Source organism: Geotrypetes seraphini, chromosome 17, assembly GCF_902459505.1.
Source record: "Geotrypetes seraphini chromosome 17, aGeoSer1.1, whole genome shotgun sequence".
In the NCBI taxonomy this organism is placed as follows: Eukaryota; Metazoa; Chordata; class Amphibia; order Gymnophiona; family Dermophiidae; genus Geotrypetes; species Geotrypetes seraphini.
The window spans coordinates 44,322,343-44,344,577 of record NC_047100.1 but is presented as its reverse complement, the minus strand read 5'-3'; the positions used below and the strand labels follow the sequence as shown (position 1 = coordinate 44,344,577).

The window sequence follows — 22,235 nt, the reverse complement described above, 5'->3', positions numbered from 1 at the left end:
CAGATTGACCTCCGTGAAGACAAGACCCTGGGCTAGATGGACCATTTCTCTGACTGAGGCTATATTCACAAATGAGCCATTCGCAGCAACTCTTTTCAAACAAGCACAAAGGCCTCACTTAGAGTACTGTGTTCAGTTTTGGAGACCACACTACCGAAAGGACGTGCTGAGGATCGAGTCGGTTCAGCGAACGGCCACCAGGATGGTCATGGGGCTCAAGGATCTCACGTATGAAGAAAGACTAAAGAAATTGCGGCTGTACTCACTTGAGGAAAGAAGAGAACGGGGAGATATGATTGAAACGTACAAGTACATCACGGGACGCATCGAGTCAGAAGATGATATCTTCTGGCTCATGGGACCTTCGACCACCAGAGGGCATCCACTGAAAGTCAGGGGAGGGAAGTTTCATGGCGACTCCAGGAAGTACTTCTTCACCGAAAGAGTGGTGGATCATTGGAACAAACTCCCACTCCAGGTGATAAAGGCCAGCAGCATGACGGATTTTAAGAATAAATGGGATACTTGGAATGGGCAGACTTGGTGGGCTATAGCCCTTTTCTGCCGCTTTTTTCTATGTTTCTATGTTTCTAACCCCTACAACCTAATATTGTGGGGACCACTATCAATCCTTACAATCTTCTTCTCAGCAGCCTGCAGATATTAGGAAAAAACACAATTTGAAGTGTCTGTATACAAATGCTAGAAGCCTAAAAAATAAAATAGGAGAGTTAGAGTATATAGCACTGAATGATGAGATAGATATAATAGGCATCTCGGAGACCTGGTGGAAGGAGGACAATCAATGGGACACTGGGTTACCTGGGTACAAATTATATCACAAGGCTAGAGTAGATCAAATTGGAGGAGGGATTGCACTATATGTTAAAGAGGAAATTGAATCAAATAAAATAAACATTCTGCATGGCTGTAGATAGCAGTGTGGAATCCTTATGGATAGAAATTCCATGTGTGAAGGGAAGGAATATAAAGGTTGGGTTATACTACAGCCCCCCTGGGACAAAATGAGCAGACAGATGAAGAAATGTTTTCAGAGATTAGGAAAACTGGAAAAATGGGCAACAGTATAATAATGGGTGATTTCAATTCCACCATCATCAACTGGATAAATGTTTCATCAGGGAGTCCTAGGGAGATAAAATTCCTAGACATCATAAATGACTGCTTCTTAGAGCAACTGATTCAGGAACTGACATGAGGAGGAGCTATTTTAGATTTGGACCTTAGTGGAATGTAAGGCATAGTACAGGAGATAACTGTGTTGGGTCCCCTGTGAAACAATGATCATAACTAAGGCCAGTACTGGGCAGACTTGTACGGTCTGTGTCTGTATATGGCCGTTTGGTGGGGGATGGGCTGGGGAGGGCTTCAATGGCTGGGAGGGTGTAGATGGGCTGGAGTAAGTCTTAACAGAGATTTCGGCAGTTGGAACCCAAGCACAGTACCGGGTAAAGCTTTGGATTCTTGCCCAGAAATAGCTAAGAAGAAAAAATTTAAAAATTTAAATTGAATCAGGTTGGGCAGACTGGATGGACCATTCGGGTCTTTATCTGCCGTCATCTACTAAGTTATGTTTTTAGGCGTTTCCTGAATTCCCCATAAGTAGTAAGCATAAGCAATTGTTCTAGATCTTTACCCCATAATGCTGCCTGATGTGAGAAAAAGTGTTGATGGTGACTTTTAAGTTTACATCCTCTAACTGGAGGGGAAACGAAGTTCAAATGTGAGCTTCTCTTATGTTTGTTGGCTGAGAAAGAGAAAAGGACAGTTATGTATTTAGGGGCTAGACCGTATAGTACTTTAAAGCAGAAACAGGCGAACTTAAACTTTACACGTGCCTCCATTGTTAGCCAATGCAGCTGTCGGTAGTAAGGTGTCACATGATCAAACTTCGTCAGCCCGAAAATCAGTTTGACCGCCGCATTTTGCACTAATTGTAATCGTCGCATATTCTTTTGGGAAATTGCTAAATAGGTGATGTAACAGTAATCAAGTTGACTCAGTACGAGGGATTGTACCAGGATTCTAAATGCTGACATATCAAAATATGCTCTAATGGATCGAAGTTTCCAGAAAGTGAAAAAAACCCTTTCTGATTAAGAAGTCTACCTGGTCCTTCATGGTTAAGCACTGGTCTAGTGTTACACCCAATACCTTCATAGTAGACTGAATAGGATAACTAAGTTTATTGATGCATAGTGGTGTTTTGGTGTGGCGAAGCTACAAAACATTTTGTTTTTTCTGAATTAAGTTTCAGTTTGAATTCAGTCATCCATTGCTCCATCAAATTTAGTGCTTCTGATGCCTTGGGAGTAACTTCCGAGAGAGAGAGTTAGTAAACGGAATGATGATCATAAAGTCATCTGCGTAACTAAATAATTTTATCCCCAGCTGGGTCAATTGCGCACCTAATGAGGACATGTAGACATTGAAAAGCAATGGGGATAGTGGTGACCCTTGCGGTACGCCAGATGGATTTCTCCAGGTATCGGAGAGATCGTAATTGAAACGTACTTGATAGCTTATATTGATAATATGGGGGGATATTTATTAGTTATATATATAAGAACATGTGTTTGTAATCACAAGTGATATTGTGAAAATTGTTGTAATATTTTTTAAGTACACTTGTTGTAAGAATTAAAAAGGAATAAAGATTAAAAAAAAAAAAAAGAAACGTACTTGATAGGTACGGGACAAAAGGAAGCCTCAACTACGGGACATAAGGAAGCCTCGACTACTGCAACATACTCTATCTCCCCTGCCCCGCAACCATGATAAAACAACTACAAGCAGTTCAAAATACAGCGGAAACATGACCACATCACAGCAGCATACCTCGACTCACACTGGCTCCCAATACAAGCAAGAATACTATTCAAATTCTACTGCCTACTATTTAAAACCATAAACGGAGACAGCCCAGCCTACCTAAACAACCACCTAATCCAAACTACCTTAACCAGACATAGGAGAACCCACAAACCGTTCATGCATCCCCCAATCAGAGACATTAAAAAAAAAAAAAAACCTGTACGATGGCCTTCTAGCCACACAAGCAGCAAAACTAAACTACCAACTCTCCAATTTACTGATAACAACCCCAGACTACAAATCGTTCAGAAAAGAAATAAAAACCATGCTATTCAAGAAATCCTTTAATACAAACTAACACTGCAAGACTCGTCCCAATTCTCTGAAGCAACCCGCTCTACTCGTCAATTCCTCTGGAAATGGCCAGATAACTCCTTTTGTAATCCGCCTTGAACCGGAAGGTAATGGCGGAATAGAAATCACTAATGTAATGTAATGTAATAAAAGAATACGAGAAACAAGTGGGAATAGAAAGCCTGGAAAGCTGGTAAGAGGTGTGTTGAGGGCAGCAGGAATTGATAAGATGGGAGAGGAAAGGAAGGGAAGGGAGAGGGAAGAAAGCAGGGCAGATTGATTATTTGGGAAACTGGGCAATGCCTGAAGGTCCAGTACAACATGGGGTCTACTGCCTCTGTATGATGTGATCATCAGCAGCAGCAACAAGAAAAGAAAAATATGTGCCTCAGAAGAGTGGAATCAGAAGAGCAGCCAGGGAGCAGAGAGAGAGAGAGCATGGCCCAGCACATATTTTTTTTTAACTGCCGAGGTGTGTGGAGAGCAGAAGATGCCGGAGGTGGGGGATGGATAGAGAAGAAGAGAGATGCTAGATGGAAGGGGAAGAGAGAAGTGCTGTATGGAAGGAGGCAAAAGAGAAGGAGTTAGAAGGTTCACTCCACAGTATGCCACTTTTTTGCTACAGTAGGCCTGTGTTAATTTTTACCAAAACTTTGTAAAAGGGCCCCTTATTTTAATTTTGAAACATGACTGCTTTGACTAGATATTTTTCCTGTTGCTTTTCCTGTTATTTTTGGAATTTGTCCATATTATTTTTCTGTGTCACAACTATACACTTCTCCCTCCGTATTCGCAGTGGATGCGGGCAGAACACAGCTGCAAATCTGGAAAAACCGTGAATAACTTTTCAATAATTATTTGCGGTTTTCTGTAAAAGTCAGAGTTTTTACCATTAAAACCGCGAATGCAGTAGTGTACTATGGGGATTTATAAGAGCTCCTGAGCAGGGGGAAAGTACACACTGTTGAGTGCATGGCGGGCTGACACCAACTATCGCCTCCCCGCCCCTTGCTTACCTTGGACACGATTAGCGGCTCCCCGTGCTCCAGACCCCATTTCAACATGAAGCCCCATGGCACTCCCCCTTTCAGCTTCACATGAATGCACTGGAAATGGATGGCTCTGCTCTCCATTCTCTCCTCCAGGCCAAGCGAGCCATGCTCTGCACTAATCCGCAGCCGGCTCCATTCACCGTTCACTCCGATTTTACACACAGGACAAAGAAGAGGTGGGGGACATATGGGGGGAGTGTCCTGAGGAGTAATTGTTTCACTTTACCCTTCTCGCTCCCCCCCCACACACACACTACCTTCCGAAAAAATAACAAACACACAAAACACGAAATTCTCAGCGCGAGGAAGAGTGATGTAATTTTTGGAGGCGGAGTCGGCCGACGAAAAATCGTGAATAAGCGAAACTATAGATACGGAAACCACGAATACGGAGGGAGAAGTGTACTGTTAGACTTTGATGTGGCAATATGCTAAGAGCAAGTTTTGGGGTTTTTTTCAGATTAGTGGAATATCAATAGTCAAATACTCACTTGTGATGTGCTCTGTTGTACACTGTGTCTGCTAGATAAATGCTGTAGAAAGGAAAGAAATTATTAATTCTGCTTTTGCTTACAGGTTGTATTTTAAACTTACCATTAACTACTTGCAATACAAGAAAAACCCATATTGCACAGCTAAGAAGACAGGATTATGTTCCAATTTGACCCTAAAGAGTCATTATTTGTCCTGTAACGTGCATCAAAAATAAGATACATAATGAGATGTAAAGCATATAAATGCCTCATTATTATGTAAATTGAATAACACAAACTACAATATTTCTGAAAAATAATACAAGCTGAATCTGAAATTATTCTTTCTGCCATAAGCATTGGGTCACTAACATAAGGTAACAAGGAGCCAGTGCTAAGAAAAAAAAATGCAGCAACTCCCTTATTGTAATCCTTCTTAAAGCTCTGCTTGTATTAATAGATAAACTATGAATATTGTGTCTGCCTAGAGACTTGCCAATTGGTTAAGATTATAAGGAAGGTTTATGGATACCTAGGGGCCCTTTTACTAATGTTTAGCAAACACTAAATACTGTGCGGCTCATTTTATAGCTATGGGCCATGTGGTACTTGGCACATGCTAATGTCTGTCAACGTGTGCTAAACTTTAGTAAAGGGGCCCCTTAATGCTTTTCTATGATATACTTTACTATTTTTTCCTGGGCTTTTCTTGAGATCCTGTTGGGCTTTTACAAAAGATAAGTGATGGCTTTTACATATGTACTGAATTGCAAAGAACTAAAAAAGAATTAAAATTACAAAGAATTCATATATCACTGGGTGGGGTGCGGCGGGTGGGCAGGAGCACCTTTGCGGGCACCTTTGGTGTGGAGCCCCGGTAGGGCCTTTGGTATGAGGTCATTTAAATAAATTGGAGAGGCTAGCAGCGACCTCTTCACTGTGGACATGGTGGCTTGGGGAAGGGGTTGGGGGGTGAGGGCGGAGCAGGCAGGTATCCCCAGCGTAAAACTTAATTTTAAGACAAAGCTGGAAGGCAGGGAAGGGGAAGGGCACGAACTAAACACTGAAGGGAGGGAATAGAAAGGGAGAATTGATTGGCATGAGTGTATGAATGAGAGATGGTGCACATGGGGAAAGGAAGAAAGGTAAATTAGGCATAGAGAGAGAAGTGAGGTAGAGATGCATGGGAATAGAAGAATGAGAGGGAGAAATGTTGGATATGGTGGTGGAGAGGGCAGATTGAAGGAAATGCAAGGGGGAGGAATGTTGAACATAGTGATGGAGAACTGGGCATGGAGCTGCTGGGCAGTTGTGCAAAATGCTACACATGATCTGGGGGATGAGAGAGGGAAAAATGTTGACTGTGGCAGTAGAGGGGGTGGGAGAGATGCCTGGATCTCTAAAGACAGATGGACAGTGAGAAAGAGAGAGGGAGACATATTGCCAATAGGGGTCAAGGAGAGAGGAAAAAAAGTTGGACTCATGGAGGGACAGAGAGAGAGATGTTAATTGGGAAAGGGAATGGGTTCCTGAGGAGAGGAAGCATGCAGGAGGCAGAAAGAAAGAAATATTGGATGCACAGTCAGAAGGAAATGCAACCAGAGACTCATGAAATCACCAGACAACAAAGGTAAGAAAAATAATTTTATTTTCAATTTAAAAACATAAGAATAGCCTTACTGGATCAGACCAATGGTCCATCAAGCCCAGTAGCTCGTTCTCACAGTGGCCAATCCAGGTCACTAGTACCTGGCCAAAACCCAACGAGTAGCAATATTTCATGCTACCGATCCAGGGCAAGCAGTGGCTTCCCCCATGTCTTTCTCAATAACAGACTATGGACTTTTCCTCCAGGAACTTATCCAAACCTTTCTTTAAACCAGCTATGCTATCCGCTCTTACCACAACCTCTGGCAATGCATTCCAGAGCTTAAGTACTATCTGAGTAAAAAAAAAAAAAATTTCCTCCTATTGGTTTTAAAAGTATTTCCCTGTAACTTTATCGAGTGTCCCCTAGTCTTTGTAATTTTTGACGGAGTGAAAAATCGATCCACTTGTACCTGTTCTACTCCACTCAGGATTTTGTAGACTTCAATCATATCTCCCCCTCAGTTATACCTTTTTCAAGCTGAAAAGCCCTAACCGTTTTAGTCTTTCCTTGTATGAGGAGTTCCATCCCCTTTATCATCTTGGCAAAAAGGGCGAACAGAATGCTAGGAATGATTAAGAAGGGGATTAAAAACAGATCGGAAAAGGTTATCATGCTGCTGTACCGGGCCATGGTGCGCCCCCACCTGGAATACTGCATCCAACACTGGTCGCCCTACATGAAAAAGGACATAGTACTGCTTAAAAGGGTCCAGAAAAGAGCGACAAAAATAGTTAAGGGGCTGGAGGAGTTGCCGTACAATGAGAGGCTAGAGAAACTGGGCCTCTTCTTCCTTGAAAAGAGGAGACTGACAAGGGACATGATCGAAACATTCAAAATATTGAAGGGAATTGACTTAGTAGAGAAAGAGAGATTGTTCACCCTCTCCAAGGTGGAGAGAACAAGAGGGCACTCTCTAAAGTTAAAAGGGGATAGATTCCATATAAACATAAGGAAGTTCTTCTTCACCCAGAGAGTGTTAGAAATCTGGAATGCTCTTCCAGAGGCTGTTATAGAGAAAAGCACCCTCCAGGGATTCAACAAAAGGTTAGATAAGTTCCTGCTGAACCAGAACATACGCAGGTAAGGCTAGACTCAGGGCACTGGTCTTTGACCTAAGGGCCGCCGCGCGAGCGGACTGCTGGGCACGATGGCCCACTGGTCTGACCCAACAGCGGCAATTCTTACGTTCTTTTGTCTGCTGTCAGGAAGAAATTTCAGGCAACGATCTGCCACACTGGTCATGAGATCGTCCAGCCCCTTTCTGAACAATATTTGCTCCTTGAAAGAAGTGTGCTGAGGGTAGCCTTGGAAGTAGAATCCCCTGCCCTTTGCCTAATCCAGAGCATTCTGCAGGCTGAGACTGAATAAACCGACTTTGCTCATGACTCTGCTGATGTCGCAGAGAGAAGTGGCCACGAAATTCACGCCTATTAACAGGAGCTGGAGCAAAGGATCTCCCTCCACCAGTTCAAGCCCCCTCAACCTGTTATGACAGGATCAGGTAACAAAAGAAGCTGCTACAGCTCCTTTGATTCCTAAGGCCAGCACCTCAAATTGTCTTTTAAGGATCACATCCACTATGCGATCCTGCAGATCCTTTAATACCACACCTCCCTCACTTGGCATTTGCAACCTGCGCTACCAAGGAATCTACCTTAGGCTGAGCAAGCATCTGCTGACACCCCTGTGCCATCAGATATTGCAGAGTCATTGTTTTAGCTACTTTTAAAGACCCTTCAGGAGCATCCCAATTCTCCATGACTATAATGCTCAAATCAGGATGCCAGGGAAACAAAGATGACTGGGCTCTCTCTCTGCTCAATATAGAGTAATGAGGCAGATGGGGCCTGATGGAAGTTCAGGTTTCACTCCCGCAGTGAGTAGGCAATAAGCTCTAATAGAGCTGAGGGTCTGAACAATGGAGCCATTGCCCTGATTGAGGGCCCCCATTGTATATTGTGTACTCGCTCCTGCCTAGAACCCTGCATTTCCAAGCAGTGACAGTAAAGGCTTGCAGACAGACCCCTCACCCTCCAAGTCTCTGTTGGAAAGGCCTACTGGATCCTAGCCAGCCTCTGAGCTGTTTGCACCCTGGGAGCCCAAGCTGGGGATCTTGTCCATCCAGATAAGTTCTGCACATCATATTGACAAATTCTAGAAAAAATGCTGTATTAGGCAGCGCAGACTCTCCTTTAGATGACTCTTTACCCTCAAGTCCAAGTTTGCACTTGTAAATTATCTTTTAATGTTCACTCTTCCCCCACTTATAATTACTATATATTTTTTTTAACCTATAATTCTTTTTAGCATTGTAAACCAGGTAGATGCACGTCGATGGTAGGTATATTAAAAATTAATAAAACTTAAAACTTGAAACTCCAGCTTATGTCTCTTGGGCTCTGTGGCCTCCAGGCTCCTGCATTTAGGTTGACCACCATTCCAGGGCTTTGGAAGGGATTTGCTCCCAGCTGATAGAATCCCCCAATCGTTCCTCACCCCTAGGAAGCAATGGGAAGGCTAAGCCAGCGGCTCCCGCCTACCTTCACGTGCCGCATAGTACGTAGCACAAGGGTGCTCTTTGGGCACCCATCCAGCGCAAACCTAAGGGTAAAGGAGATTTAAGACTCCATCCCTGCCATTTTTGAGGCAAAATGAGGTTCTGGAGAACTTTAAAAAAATTAATCAGGCAATCCAATGTGGGCCACAGTGGCAGCATTTTGATACCAAAAAAACAGCTCCAAAAAGCCTTAACTAAAACAAAAAACCCCAGCAAAAAAAAAAAAAAAAAGGGATTTTGAAAGTGAGAAACCTTAAGAAAATGGGAAGAAACCTGAAAAAAACAACTTTTAAAGACCTCTCCAGTTTTCCTTATAAGCTGAACACTCTTACTCATTGTGACCCGTGTTGGAGATGTGCTGCAGCCTGCCTCAGCTCTTAAAGTAGTTGGATCTGGAAGAAGAAATTACTGCTTCAACTAGACTGTTCCTCCAACGCTGAATCTTCAGGCTACCAGTCAGAAAAATGTATTGGGTGGGGGGAGGGTTTCTAGTATATGATCTTATAATGAATAATGGGCTTTGAGGGCTGGTGGGGAGAGGGTTACATTTCTACTTATAGATTATAATGATAAGATGTTCAAGTGCTCAGATTAATTGTTTATTATGAATTTTTGTACACTTGATGAAAGTTTAAAAATGAATAAAGAATTTAAAAAGAAAAATGTTTGACTAATCCTCAAACCTCCATGGACCCAGTGATGCAAATAAGGGCAGGGGAGAGGGAGGTAAAATGTAGCCGGCACTCTGAAGAGCCCTGCCGAGCCTAAGAGCCTGCACTCAAACCCCTGCAAATGAATAGGCGAGTAAAGCTTCTAAGGGTTCAGACCCCGAGCACCACAAAAGTCTCTGCAGGCTAGCCAACAGGTACCAAAGAGGGATTAACACGTCAACTGCTGACCTTCAGTCTGCTTCTTCACCATGCAGGCAGAGTTTTTCCCTTGACATGGGGAGTGCCGAGCACTGAAAGTCACCCAAAAATGTGAAAAAAAAAACCAATGAAAAAACAAAGAAATATAAAGAGCAGATCAGAAAGACTTCTTCCGGCTTGCATGCAGAAGGAAAAACTGAAGGGGATAGTAGAGTTCTTTGGTGAAGGAGGAGGCATTGAAAAGCTTGAATGGATTCCTTCTGTATAGGTTTCGAGCATGGGGATATTACCTGTCCATCCAGAATGACATACCTATTGCACTAGATTAAATGATTTCTATTGCACCACTCAATTACTGTCATTCAAACATTTCTTTTCAAATGAAACAGTCTCATGGAGAAACATCTTCAAACAACTGTTCATGACTTTGTACACAAGTTTTAAATCTGCAGCCCACATTAACTGAACATTCTTCAGGTATTACCATGGACTATTACCATGGTATTACCATGGACTATTACCATGGACTATTAACACCTTATGTTGCAATTTAATTCAATTTAAATATTAAGAACATAAGAACATCATATTGTAAAGCAAATTTTATAAATTACCAAATGCTATGCTCATTTTATGTAGGCATTTACTCAGTTTCTTGTATAAGAATAAGTACAAGTGTCTATGCTAAGATGTATAAGTAAAGTGTGCTCTGTGGACTTAAATCCCCAGAAAGCTTTGCTTCTCCCAGAGAGCTAGGCTGTAACCACAGAGCATAAGCCTGCCCTTCTTCTTTAGTTTGAGAGAGAACAGTTGCCATATTTGTCAGACCGCATTGTTGTATGAGAACTTGGGTCTAACATTTTAGAAATAAAGGGAGAAATCCTAGTGGGAGAACAGTCACTTAATCCCCCCATTGCTCCTGGTATATTAGATAGATTATAAGCCTACCAAGACAGACAAGGAAAAATGCCCGAGTACCTGAATTCATTCATATAACTGTTCTGAGCTCCCTTGGGAGAACAATATAGAACATAGAATAAATATATAGTCTCCCACTAGAGGTGGTGGAGACAAAGACTGTCTGAATTCAAGAAAGCGTGGAGAGGCACGTGAGATCTCTTAGGAAGAGGAGGAGATAGTGGATGCTGAAGATGGGAACACTGGATGGGCCATTTGACTTTTATCTGCCATCATGTTTCTTTTATCTGCCATCATGTCTCAAAAATCTAGCCACATCAGAACATAAGAAGTTGCCTCCACTGGGTCAGAACAGAGGTCCATCGCGCCCAGTGGTCCGCTCCCGCGGCGGCCCATCAGGTCTGTGACCTGTGAAGTGGTTTCTGACCATTTCTATAACCTACCTCTAGTTCTATCTGTACCCCTCAATCCCCTTATCCTTTAGGAACCTATCCAAACCTTCCTTGAACCCCTGTAATGTGCTCTGGCCTATCACATCCTCCAGAAGCACGTTCCATGTACCCACCACCCTCTGGGTAAAAAAGAACTTCCTAGCATTTGTTCTAAACCTGTCCCCTTTCAATTTCTCCGAGTGACCCCTAGTACTTGTGGTTCCCCACAGTCTGAAGAATCTATCCCTTCTCCACTTGAGCCCTAAAGCAAGAGAGGTTTGCCACCTGTACTTTGAAGGAACCATCCCACTAGACCCTTCTCAAGGCCATCCTGAAGAAATACTAAGACAGCGAGATCTGAAAAAGCAGCATAGCCAAGTCTGTAAAGGTTCCACGTTTCATTCATTGATCATCATAAAAAAAAAACCTCCTTCCTTTTTTGTTCTTATTCTTTTTTATTCTAATTCTTTGTTCTTTAGCCTAGGCCACAACCAAAGCCAGCTTCTACAACTTAGGAAGGTAACCCTAACCACTTTTGAGCAGCCCTTGAGCACTAAAGCTGTGCGTTCAAAGCCAAGCCGGAAGCCCAAAGCATTCTGGATCCCCCAGGGTCACTGGACCCTATGAGAGATTTGAATGAAGCGGCAGTTTGTGACTCTTGTCCCTCTGTAGATGGACCAGATCAGTGTACCACAACTGACACAGCCAATATGGCTGGGAGGGAACTGTGATCAAGTTGCTTTGGGAGGTTTCTTCCTATGTCTTTCTTCTGTTCTTCTTGGGTTCTTCCTGTTTTCTATGTGCACTCACCTTGCTTTCTGCATTTCCCTGAGCTGCTTATGTGTGGCCCTGTGGCTATATATACGCGATACCTTGCTTGTTGTGGATTATGGAGATTGTTTTGGGGTTTTATTGTATCTTAGCTGTTCTTCTAATAATAATTAAAAAAAAGATAACACCACCACATGTGAAGATATCCTTCTTGTTCTTGGGAGAATTATACTTTACTAAATAAAGATCAAGAAGATCATAGAGCATTCTGGACTCCTGTTCGTTTACAAAAATTGGATTGCTCTAAGTCTAATAGATGTTGGCATTGTCATCTCGATGCAAGGACTTTATAGCAGCGGAGTCATAACAGAAAGAAATATATATTGTCAGTTCAGAATATGCAATGGAGAGTAACACTTACACTCATATGCCGAGCAGGGGGCTAGCACACCCTCCGGCATAAGCAGGTAAACCTCTCTGACCCTACTTGTGATGCATGTTCTTTTATACAGATAAATTCTTGCTTTGTTTCAAAAGGCTCATCCCCGAACTCTGGTCATATGACTCCCTAGTGATACAAAAAATGTATACCTAACTATCCCCCCCCAGTCCATGCCTCTCTCACTTCCCCCCCCCCCACGAGAGGGGCCCTAGCAGTCCAGAAACAGAGGGCACTTCGGGAACTTCTTTTGTCCATGTCTTGAATCCTTATCACCTTGCTGAGGCTGATTTGTTCTACAACACTGTATGTCTTCAGGATGGTGTCCTTGTAGACAGTCCTATGCAGCAAACTGAAACAAAGATGCAAGGGTGACATTCCAGCATCCTGGCCATGCCTGGATCCCATGGCTTGCTTTAGAGACAGGCACCAAGCCCCCCACATCCCTACTCCCCCTTCATCCTTCAGGGGTTGTTACTTGTTATGGGTGGTTTATGGCTTCTCAGGGTGCCTTGCATATGTCATACGGCATTGATAACAGCTCAGTACAAATGAACAATGGTCACCGAACCTTGGAGAAGTATCCTCCTTAGGAAGACAAGAACTAGGCCAGCAGGAGTATCATTTTCATAGATTAGCGAAGTACATGCTGTTCCATCTGGTTAGCTTGTAAAGAAAGGCTGCTTAGACTGTGAGAAAATATGTGTTAAAATGGCTGTAGTGTCCAACATACACAAGGTATTTCTCCACCAGGTAGTTCAGTATGTCCAGGTTTGTCCAGGTTATCCAACTCAGTTTTATTGTCCATTTATTATGGCTTTTTGGAAGTTGATTTGGGGCCAAATAAATTGTTTGTTAGAGAATCATGTGGCATTGTCGTATGACACAGTTTTATTTGGCATGTCTATGAGAGCCAAGAGCCAAATATCTTCCAATAATAACAAACTTTTAATGATTCTGACAGGAGTTGCCATTCAACAAATAACGCATAACTGGAAAAATTGGAATAGACTGAATTAAAGTTTTTGGTGGAGATCAGTGTGTCACATATATAAAATGGAAAGAACATTTGCTGTTCAAAAAGGATATTTTAATAAATTTAAGGATGTGTGGGGGCCATTAATAAATTATTGTAATGAATAGATATCATTTTCCCCTGATTAACATAAATGAAAAAATGGGGAGGGGGGTGGGGTTTTGGATTTCAATATTTGTTATGAAGGTATGGAAGAATTTATTATATTATATGTATTATTTATTATTATTATGATGGTAGGGGAGGGGATAAATTTTATTTATTGAAAATGTTTGTGGAATTTCAAGTGATTTATTAGTCAAATTGTTATTATTTTTTTGTGCACTTGATGTTAAACATAAAAAGAATAAAGAATTTTTTTTAAAAAGAAGATCATTAAAATAAAAGTAGATTAAAAATAGACATGTTACATGGGAAATAAAAAGAAAGAAAACAGAATGAGAATGGGATTAACTCAGTTTATATTCATCTTTCAGATTTTAAATTGCAACTTGACAGAACTAAAAAAATGACCAACTCCACATGGTAAGCTGAAAGGAAAGAAAGCAATGTTATTTACCGTAACAGTTGTTATCCAGGGACAGCAGGCAGCTATTCTCACTAGTGGGTGATGTCATCCGACAGAGCCCCGATACGGACATCTTGCAAGCATGTCTTGCTTGAAGAAACTCAGAAGTTTCGAGATGCCCGCACCGCGCATGCGCCAGTGCCTTCCCGCCCGATGTACCGGGCGTGTCTCCTCAGTTCAGGTAGCTAGCCTGAGAAGCCAACCCAGGGGAGGTGGGTGGGACGTGAGAATAGCTGCCTGCTGTCCCTGGATAACAACTGTTACGGTAAGTAACATTGCTTTATCCCAGGACAAGCAGGCAGGTATTCTCACTAGTGGGTGACCTCCAAGCTAACCCCAATGGGATGGTGGGAGAGTTGGCAACTTAAGAGAACAAATTTTGTAACACTGTTTGGCCAAACTGTCCATCCCGTCTGGAGAAAGTATCCAGACAATAATGAGAGGTGAATGTATGAACCGAGGACCAAGTGGCAGCCTTACAAATCTCCTCAATCGGTGTCGATCTGAGGAAGGCAACAGAGGCTGCCATTGCTCTGACCTTATGGGCTGTGACCTTACAGGGAAGGGATAATCCAGCCTGGGCATAGCAGGAAGAGATACAAGCCGCCATCCAGTTGGAGATGGTGCGCTTCGATACAGGTCGTCCCAACTTGTTTGGATCAAAGGAGAAGAAAAGTTGAGGAGCAGTTCTGTGTGGCTTTGTGCGATCCAAGTAGAAAGCTAAAGCACGTTTACAGTCCAGAGTGTGTAAAGCAGATTCTCCAGGGTGAGAATGAGGCTTTGGAAAGAACACTGGAAGCACGATGGATTGATTGATGTGAAATTCAGAGACCACTTTAGGCAAGAATTTTGGATGAGTACGAAGAACCACCTTGTCATGATGGAATACAGTGAACGGTGGATCCGCCACTAGGGCCTGAAGCTCACTGACCCGGCGAGCAGACGTGAGGGCCACCATAAAAACCACCTTCCAGGTGAGATACTTAAGTGGAGCCTTGTTGAGAGGTTCAAACGGAGGCTTCATGAGATGAGACAGGACAACATTGAGATCCCAAACCACAGGAGGAGGTTTGATAGGAGGGTTGACATGAAAAAGACCTTTCATAAATCTGGAAACCACAGGATGAGCAGACAAAGGTTTCCCCTGTAGAGGCTGATGGAAAGCCGCAATAGCACTCAGGTGGACTCGTATAGAGGTAGACTTGAGACCAGACTGAGATAGGTGTAGAAGATAGTCCAATACAGAAGATAGGGAAGCTCGCTGAGGTTCCGTGGCATTGGAAAGACACCAGGAAGAAAATCTAGTCCATTTTTGGGAATAGCATTGTCGAGTAGCAGGCTTCCTGGAAGCCTCCAAGACCTCCCTCACTGCTTGAGAGAACTGGTGAGGAGTTATGTTGAAAGGAACCAAGCTGTCAGGTGGAGGGACTGCAGATTGGGATGAAGTAGTGAACCTTGATGTTGAGTAAGTAGTGAAGGAAACACTGGAAAAAGCACTGGCTCCCTGCTGCTCAGTTGAAGTAGAAGGGAGTACCAAGGTTGTCTGGGCCACCGAGGAGCAATCAGAATCATGGTGGCATGGTCTGATCTCAACTTGACCAGAGTCTTTTGAATGAGAGGAAATGGAGGAAACGCATATAGGAAGCGATGCCCCCAATCCAGTAGAAAGGCGTCTGCCTCGAGGCGATGAGGAGTGTAGATCCTGGAGCAAAACTGAGGCAGTTTGAAGTTGTGGGGGGCTGCAAAGAGGTCTATCTGAGGCTTTCCCCACTGAGCAAAGATCTGATGAAGGGGGTCGGAGTGGAGCGTCCATTCGTGAGGCTGGAGAAGACGACTCAATTTGTCTGCCAAGACGTTGTCTTTCCCCTGAATGTAGACAGCTTTGAGGAAGGTGTTGTGGCGAACCGGCCAATCCCAGACTCGAAGAGCTTCCTGGCAAAGAGGGGCCGAGCCCGTGCCCCCTTGTTTGTTGACATAATACATGGCGACCTGATTGTCTGTGCGAATAAGGACCACCATGTCGTGAAGCAGATGCTGAAAAGCTTGGAGAGCATTGAAGATGGCTCTGAGCTCCAGAAGATTGATTTGATGGAGTCGTTCCGCACTGGTCCAGAACCCCTGAGTGCGAAGACCATCCAGATGAGCCCCCCATGCATAGTTCGATGAATCGGTCGTGAGAACTTTCTGGTGGGGAGGAGAGTGAAACAGCAAACCTCTGGATAGATTCGAAGAGATCATCCACCAGAGAAGAGACTGCCGTAGAGCAGGAGTGACTACAATGTGACGGGACAACGGGTCGGACACCTGAGTCCACTGAGATGCCAGGGTCCATTGAGGAATTCTGAGATGTAGTCTGTCAAAAGGCGTCACATGAACTGTAGATGCCATGTGGCCCAAGAGGACCATCATGTGTCTCGCTGAGATGGATTGGCGAGAAGACACCGACTGGCAGAGTAGAAGGAGAGGATCCATGCGTTGAGGAGGAAGGAATGCTCGAAGTTGAATGGTATCCAGGACAGCCCCGATAAAGGGGAGAGACTGGGTGGGCTGAAGATGTGACTTGGGAAAGTTGATCTCGAAGCCCAAGTTCTGCAGGAAACAAATTGTAGTCAAGGTCGCCGAAATGACCTCTGGAGCCGACGGTGCCTTGATGAGCCAGTCGTCGAGGTATGGAAACACCTGGAGACCCATGTTCCGGAGTGCAGCGGCCACCACCACCAGACACTTCGTGAAGACTCTGGGAGACGAGGAAAGGCCGAATGGAAGCACTCGATACTGCAGATGCAGATGTCCCACCCGAAATCTGAGGAACTTGCGGGAGGCCGGATGAATAGGGATGTGAGTGTAGGCCTCCTTGAGGTCCAGAGAGCATAACCAATCGTTCTGCTCAAGGAGGGGATAGAGAGAAGCAAGGGTCAGCATACGGAACCGCTCCTTGACCAAAAACTTGTTGAGGACTCGAAGGTCCAAAATGGGACGCAGATCGCCCGTCTTCTTCGGGACCAGGAAGTACCGGGAGTAAAACCCCCGGTTTTGCTGATCTAATGGAACTGGCTCGACAGCCCGAAGCCGAAGCAGAGCCTGAGCCTCCTGGAGGAGAAGAGCGGTCTGCGTCAAGTTGGAAGGATACTCTCTTGGCGGGTGGTCCGGGGGGACCCGTTGGAAATTAAGAGAGTATCCCTCTCTTACGATGGTAAGGACCCAAAGGTCCGTGGTGATTGTCTCCCATCGATGACAAAAATGATGGAGACGACCCCCAATGGGAAAAACGGGGGGAGACAGAACGAGGTCGGTTATGCTCCCTGGAAGAGAGTCAAAAAGGCTGAGTAGCCTTGGGTGCAGCCGGCATCTGAGGCTTCTGCTGAGGCTTCTGGGGAGGCTGTCTCTTCGCAGGTTGCCTCGCAGGAGGAGTCTGCCTCGGCTGATAACGCCGCTGGTAAATCAGAGGCGGCCTAGAGGGACGAGACTGTTGAGGCTTGGGCTTAGGCCGTAGGATAGACTGGAAGGACTTCTCATGATCCGAAAGCTTCTTAGTAACAATCTCGATAGACTCATCGAACAGATCCGCCCCAGCACAAGGCACATTTGCAAGTCTGTCTTGGAGGTTCGGATCCATATCAATCGTACGAAGCCATGCCAGGCGACGCATGGCTACCGAACAGGCCGCAGCACGTGACGAGAGCTCGAAGGCATCGTAGGAGGATTGCATCAGCTGTAGGCGTAACTGGGAAAGGGTCGCCACCACCTCTTCAAACTCATATCGAGCCTGAGCATCGATAAAAGGGATGAACTTGCGGAGCACCGGCAAGAAGAAGTCCAAATATGAAGAGAAGAAGAAATTGTAATTGAGCACTCGAGTCGCCATCATAGAGTTCTGGTAGATACGTCTACCAAATTTATCCATCGTCCTCACTTCTTGGCCCGGTGGTACTGAGGCGTAAACCTGGGAGGGATGAGATCGTTTGAGGGAGGACTCGACCAGAAGGGACTGATGAGATAGTTGTGCCCCCTCAAACCCTTTGTGGTGGACGATGCGGTATCGAGCATCCAACTTACTGGGAACTGCAGGGATGGAATATGGTGTCTCAAAACAACGCATGAAAGTCTGGTCAAGCAGTTTATGCAGAGGAAGCCGGAGTGTCTCCGCCGGAGGGTGAGGCAAATGCATGGTGTCCAGATACTCCTTAGAATATCGAGAACCAGTGTCCAAAGTTACATCCAAGTCATCCGCCATTTGTCGGAGGAAGGAGGAAAAGGACAGTTGGTCCGCCAGCGCCGGCCGGCGAGACGGACTAGAAGAAGTGGAAGCCTCCGGGTCCAGAGAGAGCTGGGAGCGGCAAGGAGAATAGGAGGTAGATGGTTCCTCATACTCCGGTCCCTCAGGCGGGGATAAATCCGACGAGGAGTATCCCATACGCTGTATCTTCTTTTGCGGGGACACCTCCGAATGACGTGAGGAGTGTCGAGATGAGTGTCGAGATCGATGCCCCTCCCGGTGACGGGATGGGGAACGAGATCTTCTATGCATCGCACGATCCCCCGAAGCCTCCAAGGAATGGATGGGACTAGATGCAGTGGATCGCAGAGGTGGCAAGGATGCGGACTCACGCAGTGCCACCCAGGTCTGGTATGGAGTGCGGAAAAACTCTTCCTGCGATGCGGTATGCCCAGGACTCCGATTATCAGGGGCTGACATAGTACTCTGATGTCGAGGAAGCGTGATGGGCTCCAAAGGCGGCATATCACTAAAGGAAGCCCGCCTCGAGGCTCCCACCGCCCTCCGTCGATCCTCCTCGTCGAGCAGTGAGATCGAACGACGAGGAGGAGGGGGAGGGGGCGGTCCGCCCCCCGGGACCGGGACCGGGAGGTCACCCTGAATGGAGGCGATAAGCCGGGGTCCCATAGATTGCATAAGCTCGACAAACTGAGCTTCCAGCAGGGATCGCAGCGAAGCCGATATGGAGGGATCCGCACCGAAAGGGGGTCCTCCAGCACGGTCTTCGCGCTCCTTTGTGGCCAAGTGCTTCTGCTTGTTAGCTTTAGGCACTTTGATGACCACCGGAGGGACAGTGGAAGGCGGTACCTGAGCCGAGGAGACGGGGACAGGCACCGGTGTCGAACTCGAGGCTGAAGTCGGTGTGAACGATGCCAGCTTCACAATGCCAGATGCAGGAGTCGTCGATGCAGGTTTCGAACGGACCGGCGAAACATCAGCAGAAGTTGAAGCAGACGGCTCCTTGGCAGTCTCCATCTTAAACATCGACTCCCAGAGCAAGCAGCGCCGTTTAAACGAGCGCGCAGTAAGCGTGGAACAAGGCCGGCACGATTTCGGAACGTGTTCTGGACCAAGACACTGAAGACAGCGTCGATGCGGGTCCGTCAACGAAATCGCACACTGGCACTTGCTGCACTTTTTAAAACCGGTGATTGGCCGGGACATAGGCCGGAAAATCGTCGCCGCAAGGTCGAAGGCGCTAGGCCTAAGCCACGAGGCCGGCCCGGCCGAACCGCCGGAAGAAATAATTTTTAACTTTTTTTATTTTTTTTTTTAAGAAAATATAAAGTAAAATTGAAATAAATCAAATAAACAAAAAACGCGGTACAAAGAAGGCAAATTTACTGAAATTCAGTCAGCGCAGAATGAAGTGAAACTTCTCAGCTCCGCGGAAAGAAAAGAACTGAGGAGACACGCCCGGTACATCGTGCGGGAAGGCACTGGCGCATGCGCGGTGCGGGCATCTCGAAACTTCTGAGTTTCTTCAAGCAAGACATGCTTGCAAGATGTCCGTATCGGGGCTCTGTCGGATGACATCACCCACTAGTGAGAATACCTGCCTGCTTGTCCTGGGATAAGAGAGTGTTGTCAGTTCCATTCTTTTCCCTACTTGTGGAGTGTACAACATATGAGCCTATGTACCTTTACAACTTACATGCCCTGTTATAAAACTATCCTCATAGTAATATGTAATGTGCATGCTAAACTTGAGTTGCTTTCTTACCATTTTATAGAGATCTGAGACACTGATTTCATCAGAATCCACGACTTCAAAATCTTTCCGTGGCACCAAATCCAGACCCAAATGCCTAAGAAAAAACAAATGGTCACTACATATGGATCATATGCACAAAAGTATATACTATAAAAACACAGTTACATGCATGTCAGTTATTGTGAACTGCTTAGACTAAGTGTGGTTGTATTTGCTGTATTTCAAATAAATTGAAACTTGAAACTTCTATCGATACTTAGGGGTCCTTTTACTAAGGAGTGCTAGTTCCCGACTCCCCTACCTACCACCTCCATGCCGCTGAAATTTAAAATCTTCAGACACCTGATGCACCTGTGTCGGGCACACAGTTACCATGGGCTGCATAAAACAGCCAGTCAGGCCGGATTCGGCCCTAGGGCCTTGTGTTTCTCTCTGACATGTGTCAGAGAGAAAGAGATAATTGTTACTACGGATGGGCAGACTAGATGGGCCATTTGGCCGTTATCTGCCATCATGTTTTTATGTTTCAGATCACATTTAGTTTCAACCTCGCTCCAGCAAACCATTCCTCAGTACTTGGAGAGGATGTCAGCCACCACCATGACTCGGACTGAAGATGGGGTGTTGAGCTCCGCATCGGGTTCAAGCGTGGAAGCGCTCAACCTAGAGTAGCAGGAATCTCTTTGTTCCTGTCCTCCCCACCCCCCGACATTGATTTCTCCTTGATGTCCAGCAAAGGAGCATGTGCCAGGGTTGAGCCCTGGAAATATGGAAGAGGAGACTCTGGGGACACTCTGGAAGTAGTGTCTTCCCCGAGTGAAATATTGGCTGAGAAATCCACTTTGAAGACTGGGAGACCAGTAAAGGAAGCAGAAATCACTTTGGGGACACTCCTGGAGGCCATAGGAAGACTGGATGCAAAAGTTGAAGACTGCCCAGGACCTAGAGGTACTAGTTTCTAAGGTTGATACTTTTTCCCTCAACATTGACAAAGTTCATAAAGACTGAATGGAGAAAATTCAAAGTGAAGTTAGCCCTTTGAAAAGTACGATCTCTGAGGTAATAAAAGATCAAAAATTTATTCATAGGAAAATTGAAGCAATTGAAAATTATAGCAGACGCTTAAATCTTAGGGTTCTTTTTTTTTTTCAGTTCAATATTGTTTATTAAAATTTTCAAGAACAAAATACAAAATACAGAAAAACGTAACAAACAGCAAATGTCTGGAAAATCTTAGGGTTCTTAATTGCCCTAAAATGTTTGGCTTACCACCTGTAGAAGTATTTAAAAATTATTTGTTGGAAAATTTAAAGTATCCGCCACAAGCAATTCCTCCTATAAACAAAGCATTCTTTCTACCTATTATTAATAAGAATAACACAGGAGATAAGTCAGTTGATTCAGTCCCCACGACTGCAATACAATCAGAAAAGGATCTTCTTAATATTACAGAAATTTTGGAAGCATCCATCTCTCAAGTTAAAGAGCAACCTTAGTAGTCAACTTTGTCTTTGAACAGGACTTGAACTCAATTATGCAGATATATTTTAAGAATCCTACTTCTCTCTATTGCGGTCAGAGGTTATGGCTGTACCGAGACGTCACCAAATCTACTCAAGAGATAAGAAAACAGATCCTAGCAATGAGAGAGGAAACAAAGAAGCTAGGTGCCAGTTACCTCTTGGCATATCCTTGCAAATGTGTAATTAAATATCTGGGACTGAGATATGTCTTTTTTCAACCAGAACATCTGAGATCTTTCCTAGACCTCAAGAAGATAACAAACTACAGGCCTATATCTTTAATAAATGGAGATGGTAAATTATTAGCTAAGATTTTAGCATTAAGATTGGCTAAAGCTCTTCCGCATATAATAGGAATGAATCAAACTGGATTTGTTGCTCAAAGACACTCTTCTAATAATACTAGACTGGCATTTCAGATGTATTATTTAACAAAACAAATTAATGATCCGGCTTTTTCGGTATCACTAGATGCTGAGAAGGCTTTTGATCGTGTAGAATGGAATTTCATGTATCAAGCTATGGAGTGGTTTGGTATTGGATCCGGATTTATACAAATGATTCAAGCACTGTATAGCTCCCCAACTGCTCGTTTATATATAAATAATAATTTTTCAGATGCTTTTAAATTGCAGAGGGGAGTTAGATAGGGTTGTCCATTATCTCCTTTGCTCTTTGATATAGTTCTTGAACCCTTGTTGTTAGCTATTCGACAGGCAAAGGACATACAGGGTATTCCATGTGCTGGAGTGGAACATAAAGTATCCG

General features: G+C 44.6%; 1 protein-coding gene across 3 annotated transcripts in view; it reads right to left on the bottom strand.

Moving 5' to 3' along the window:
- Positions 1–22,235, bottom strand: part of DOCK3 (dedicator of cytokinesis 3) — a 694,894-nt gene that overhangs the window by 581,166 nt on the left and 91,493 nt on the right. For all 3 annotated transcript variants that reach the window (XM_033926008.1, XM_033926006.1, XM_033926007.1), the window contains exons 7-8: positions 19,954–20,038; positions 4,733–4,774 (exon numbers count right to left, since the gene is read on the bottom strand). In XM_033926008.1, the coding sequence (XP_033781899.1) occupies positions 4,733–4,774; positions 19,954–20,038 (127 nt within the window). The remainder of the gene's footprint in view (positions 1–4,732; positions 4,775–19,953; positions 20,039–22,235) is intronic.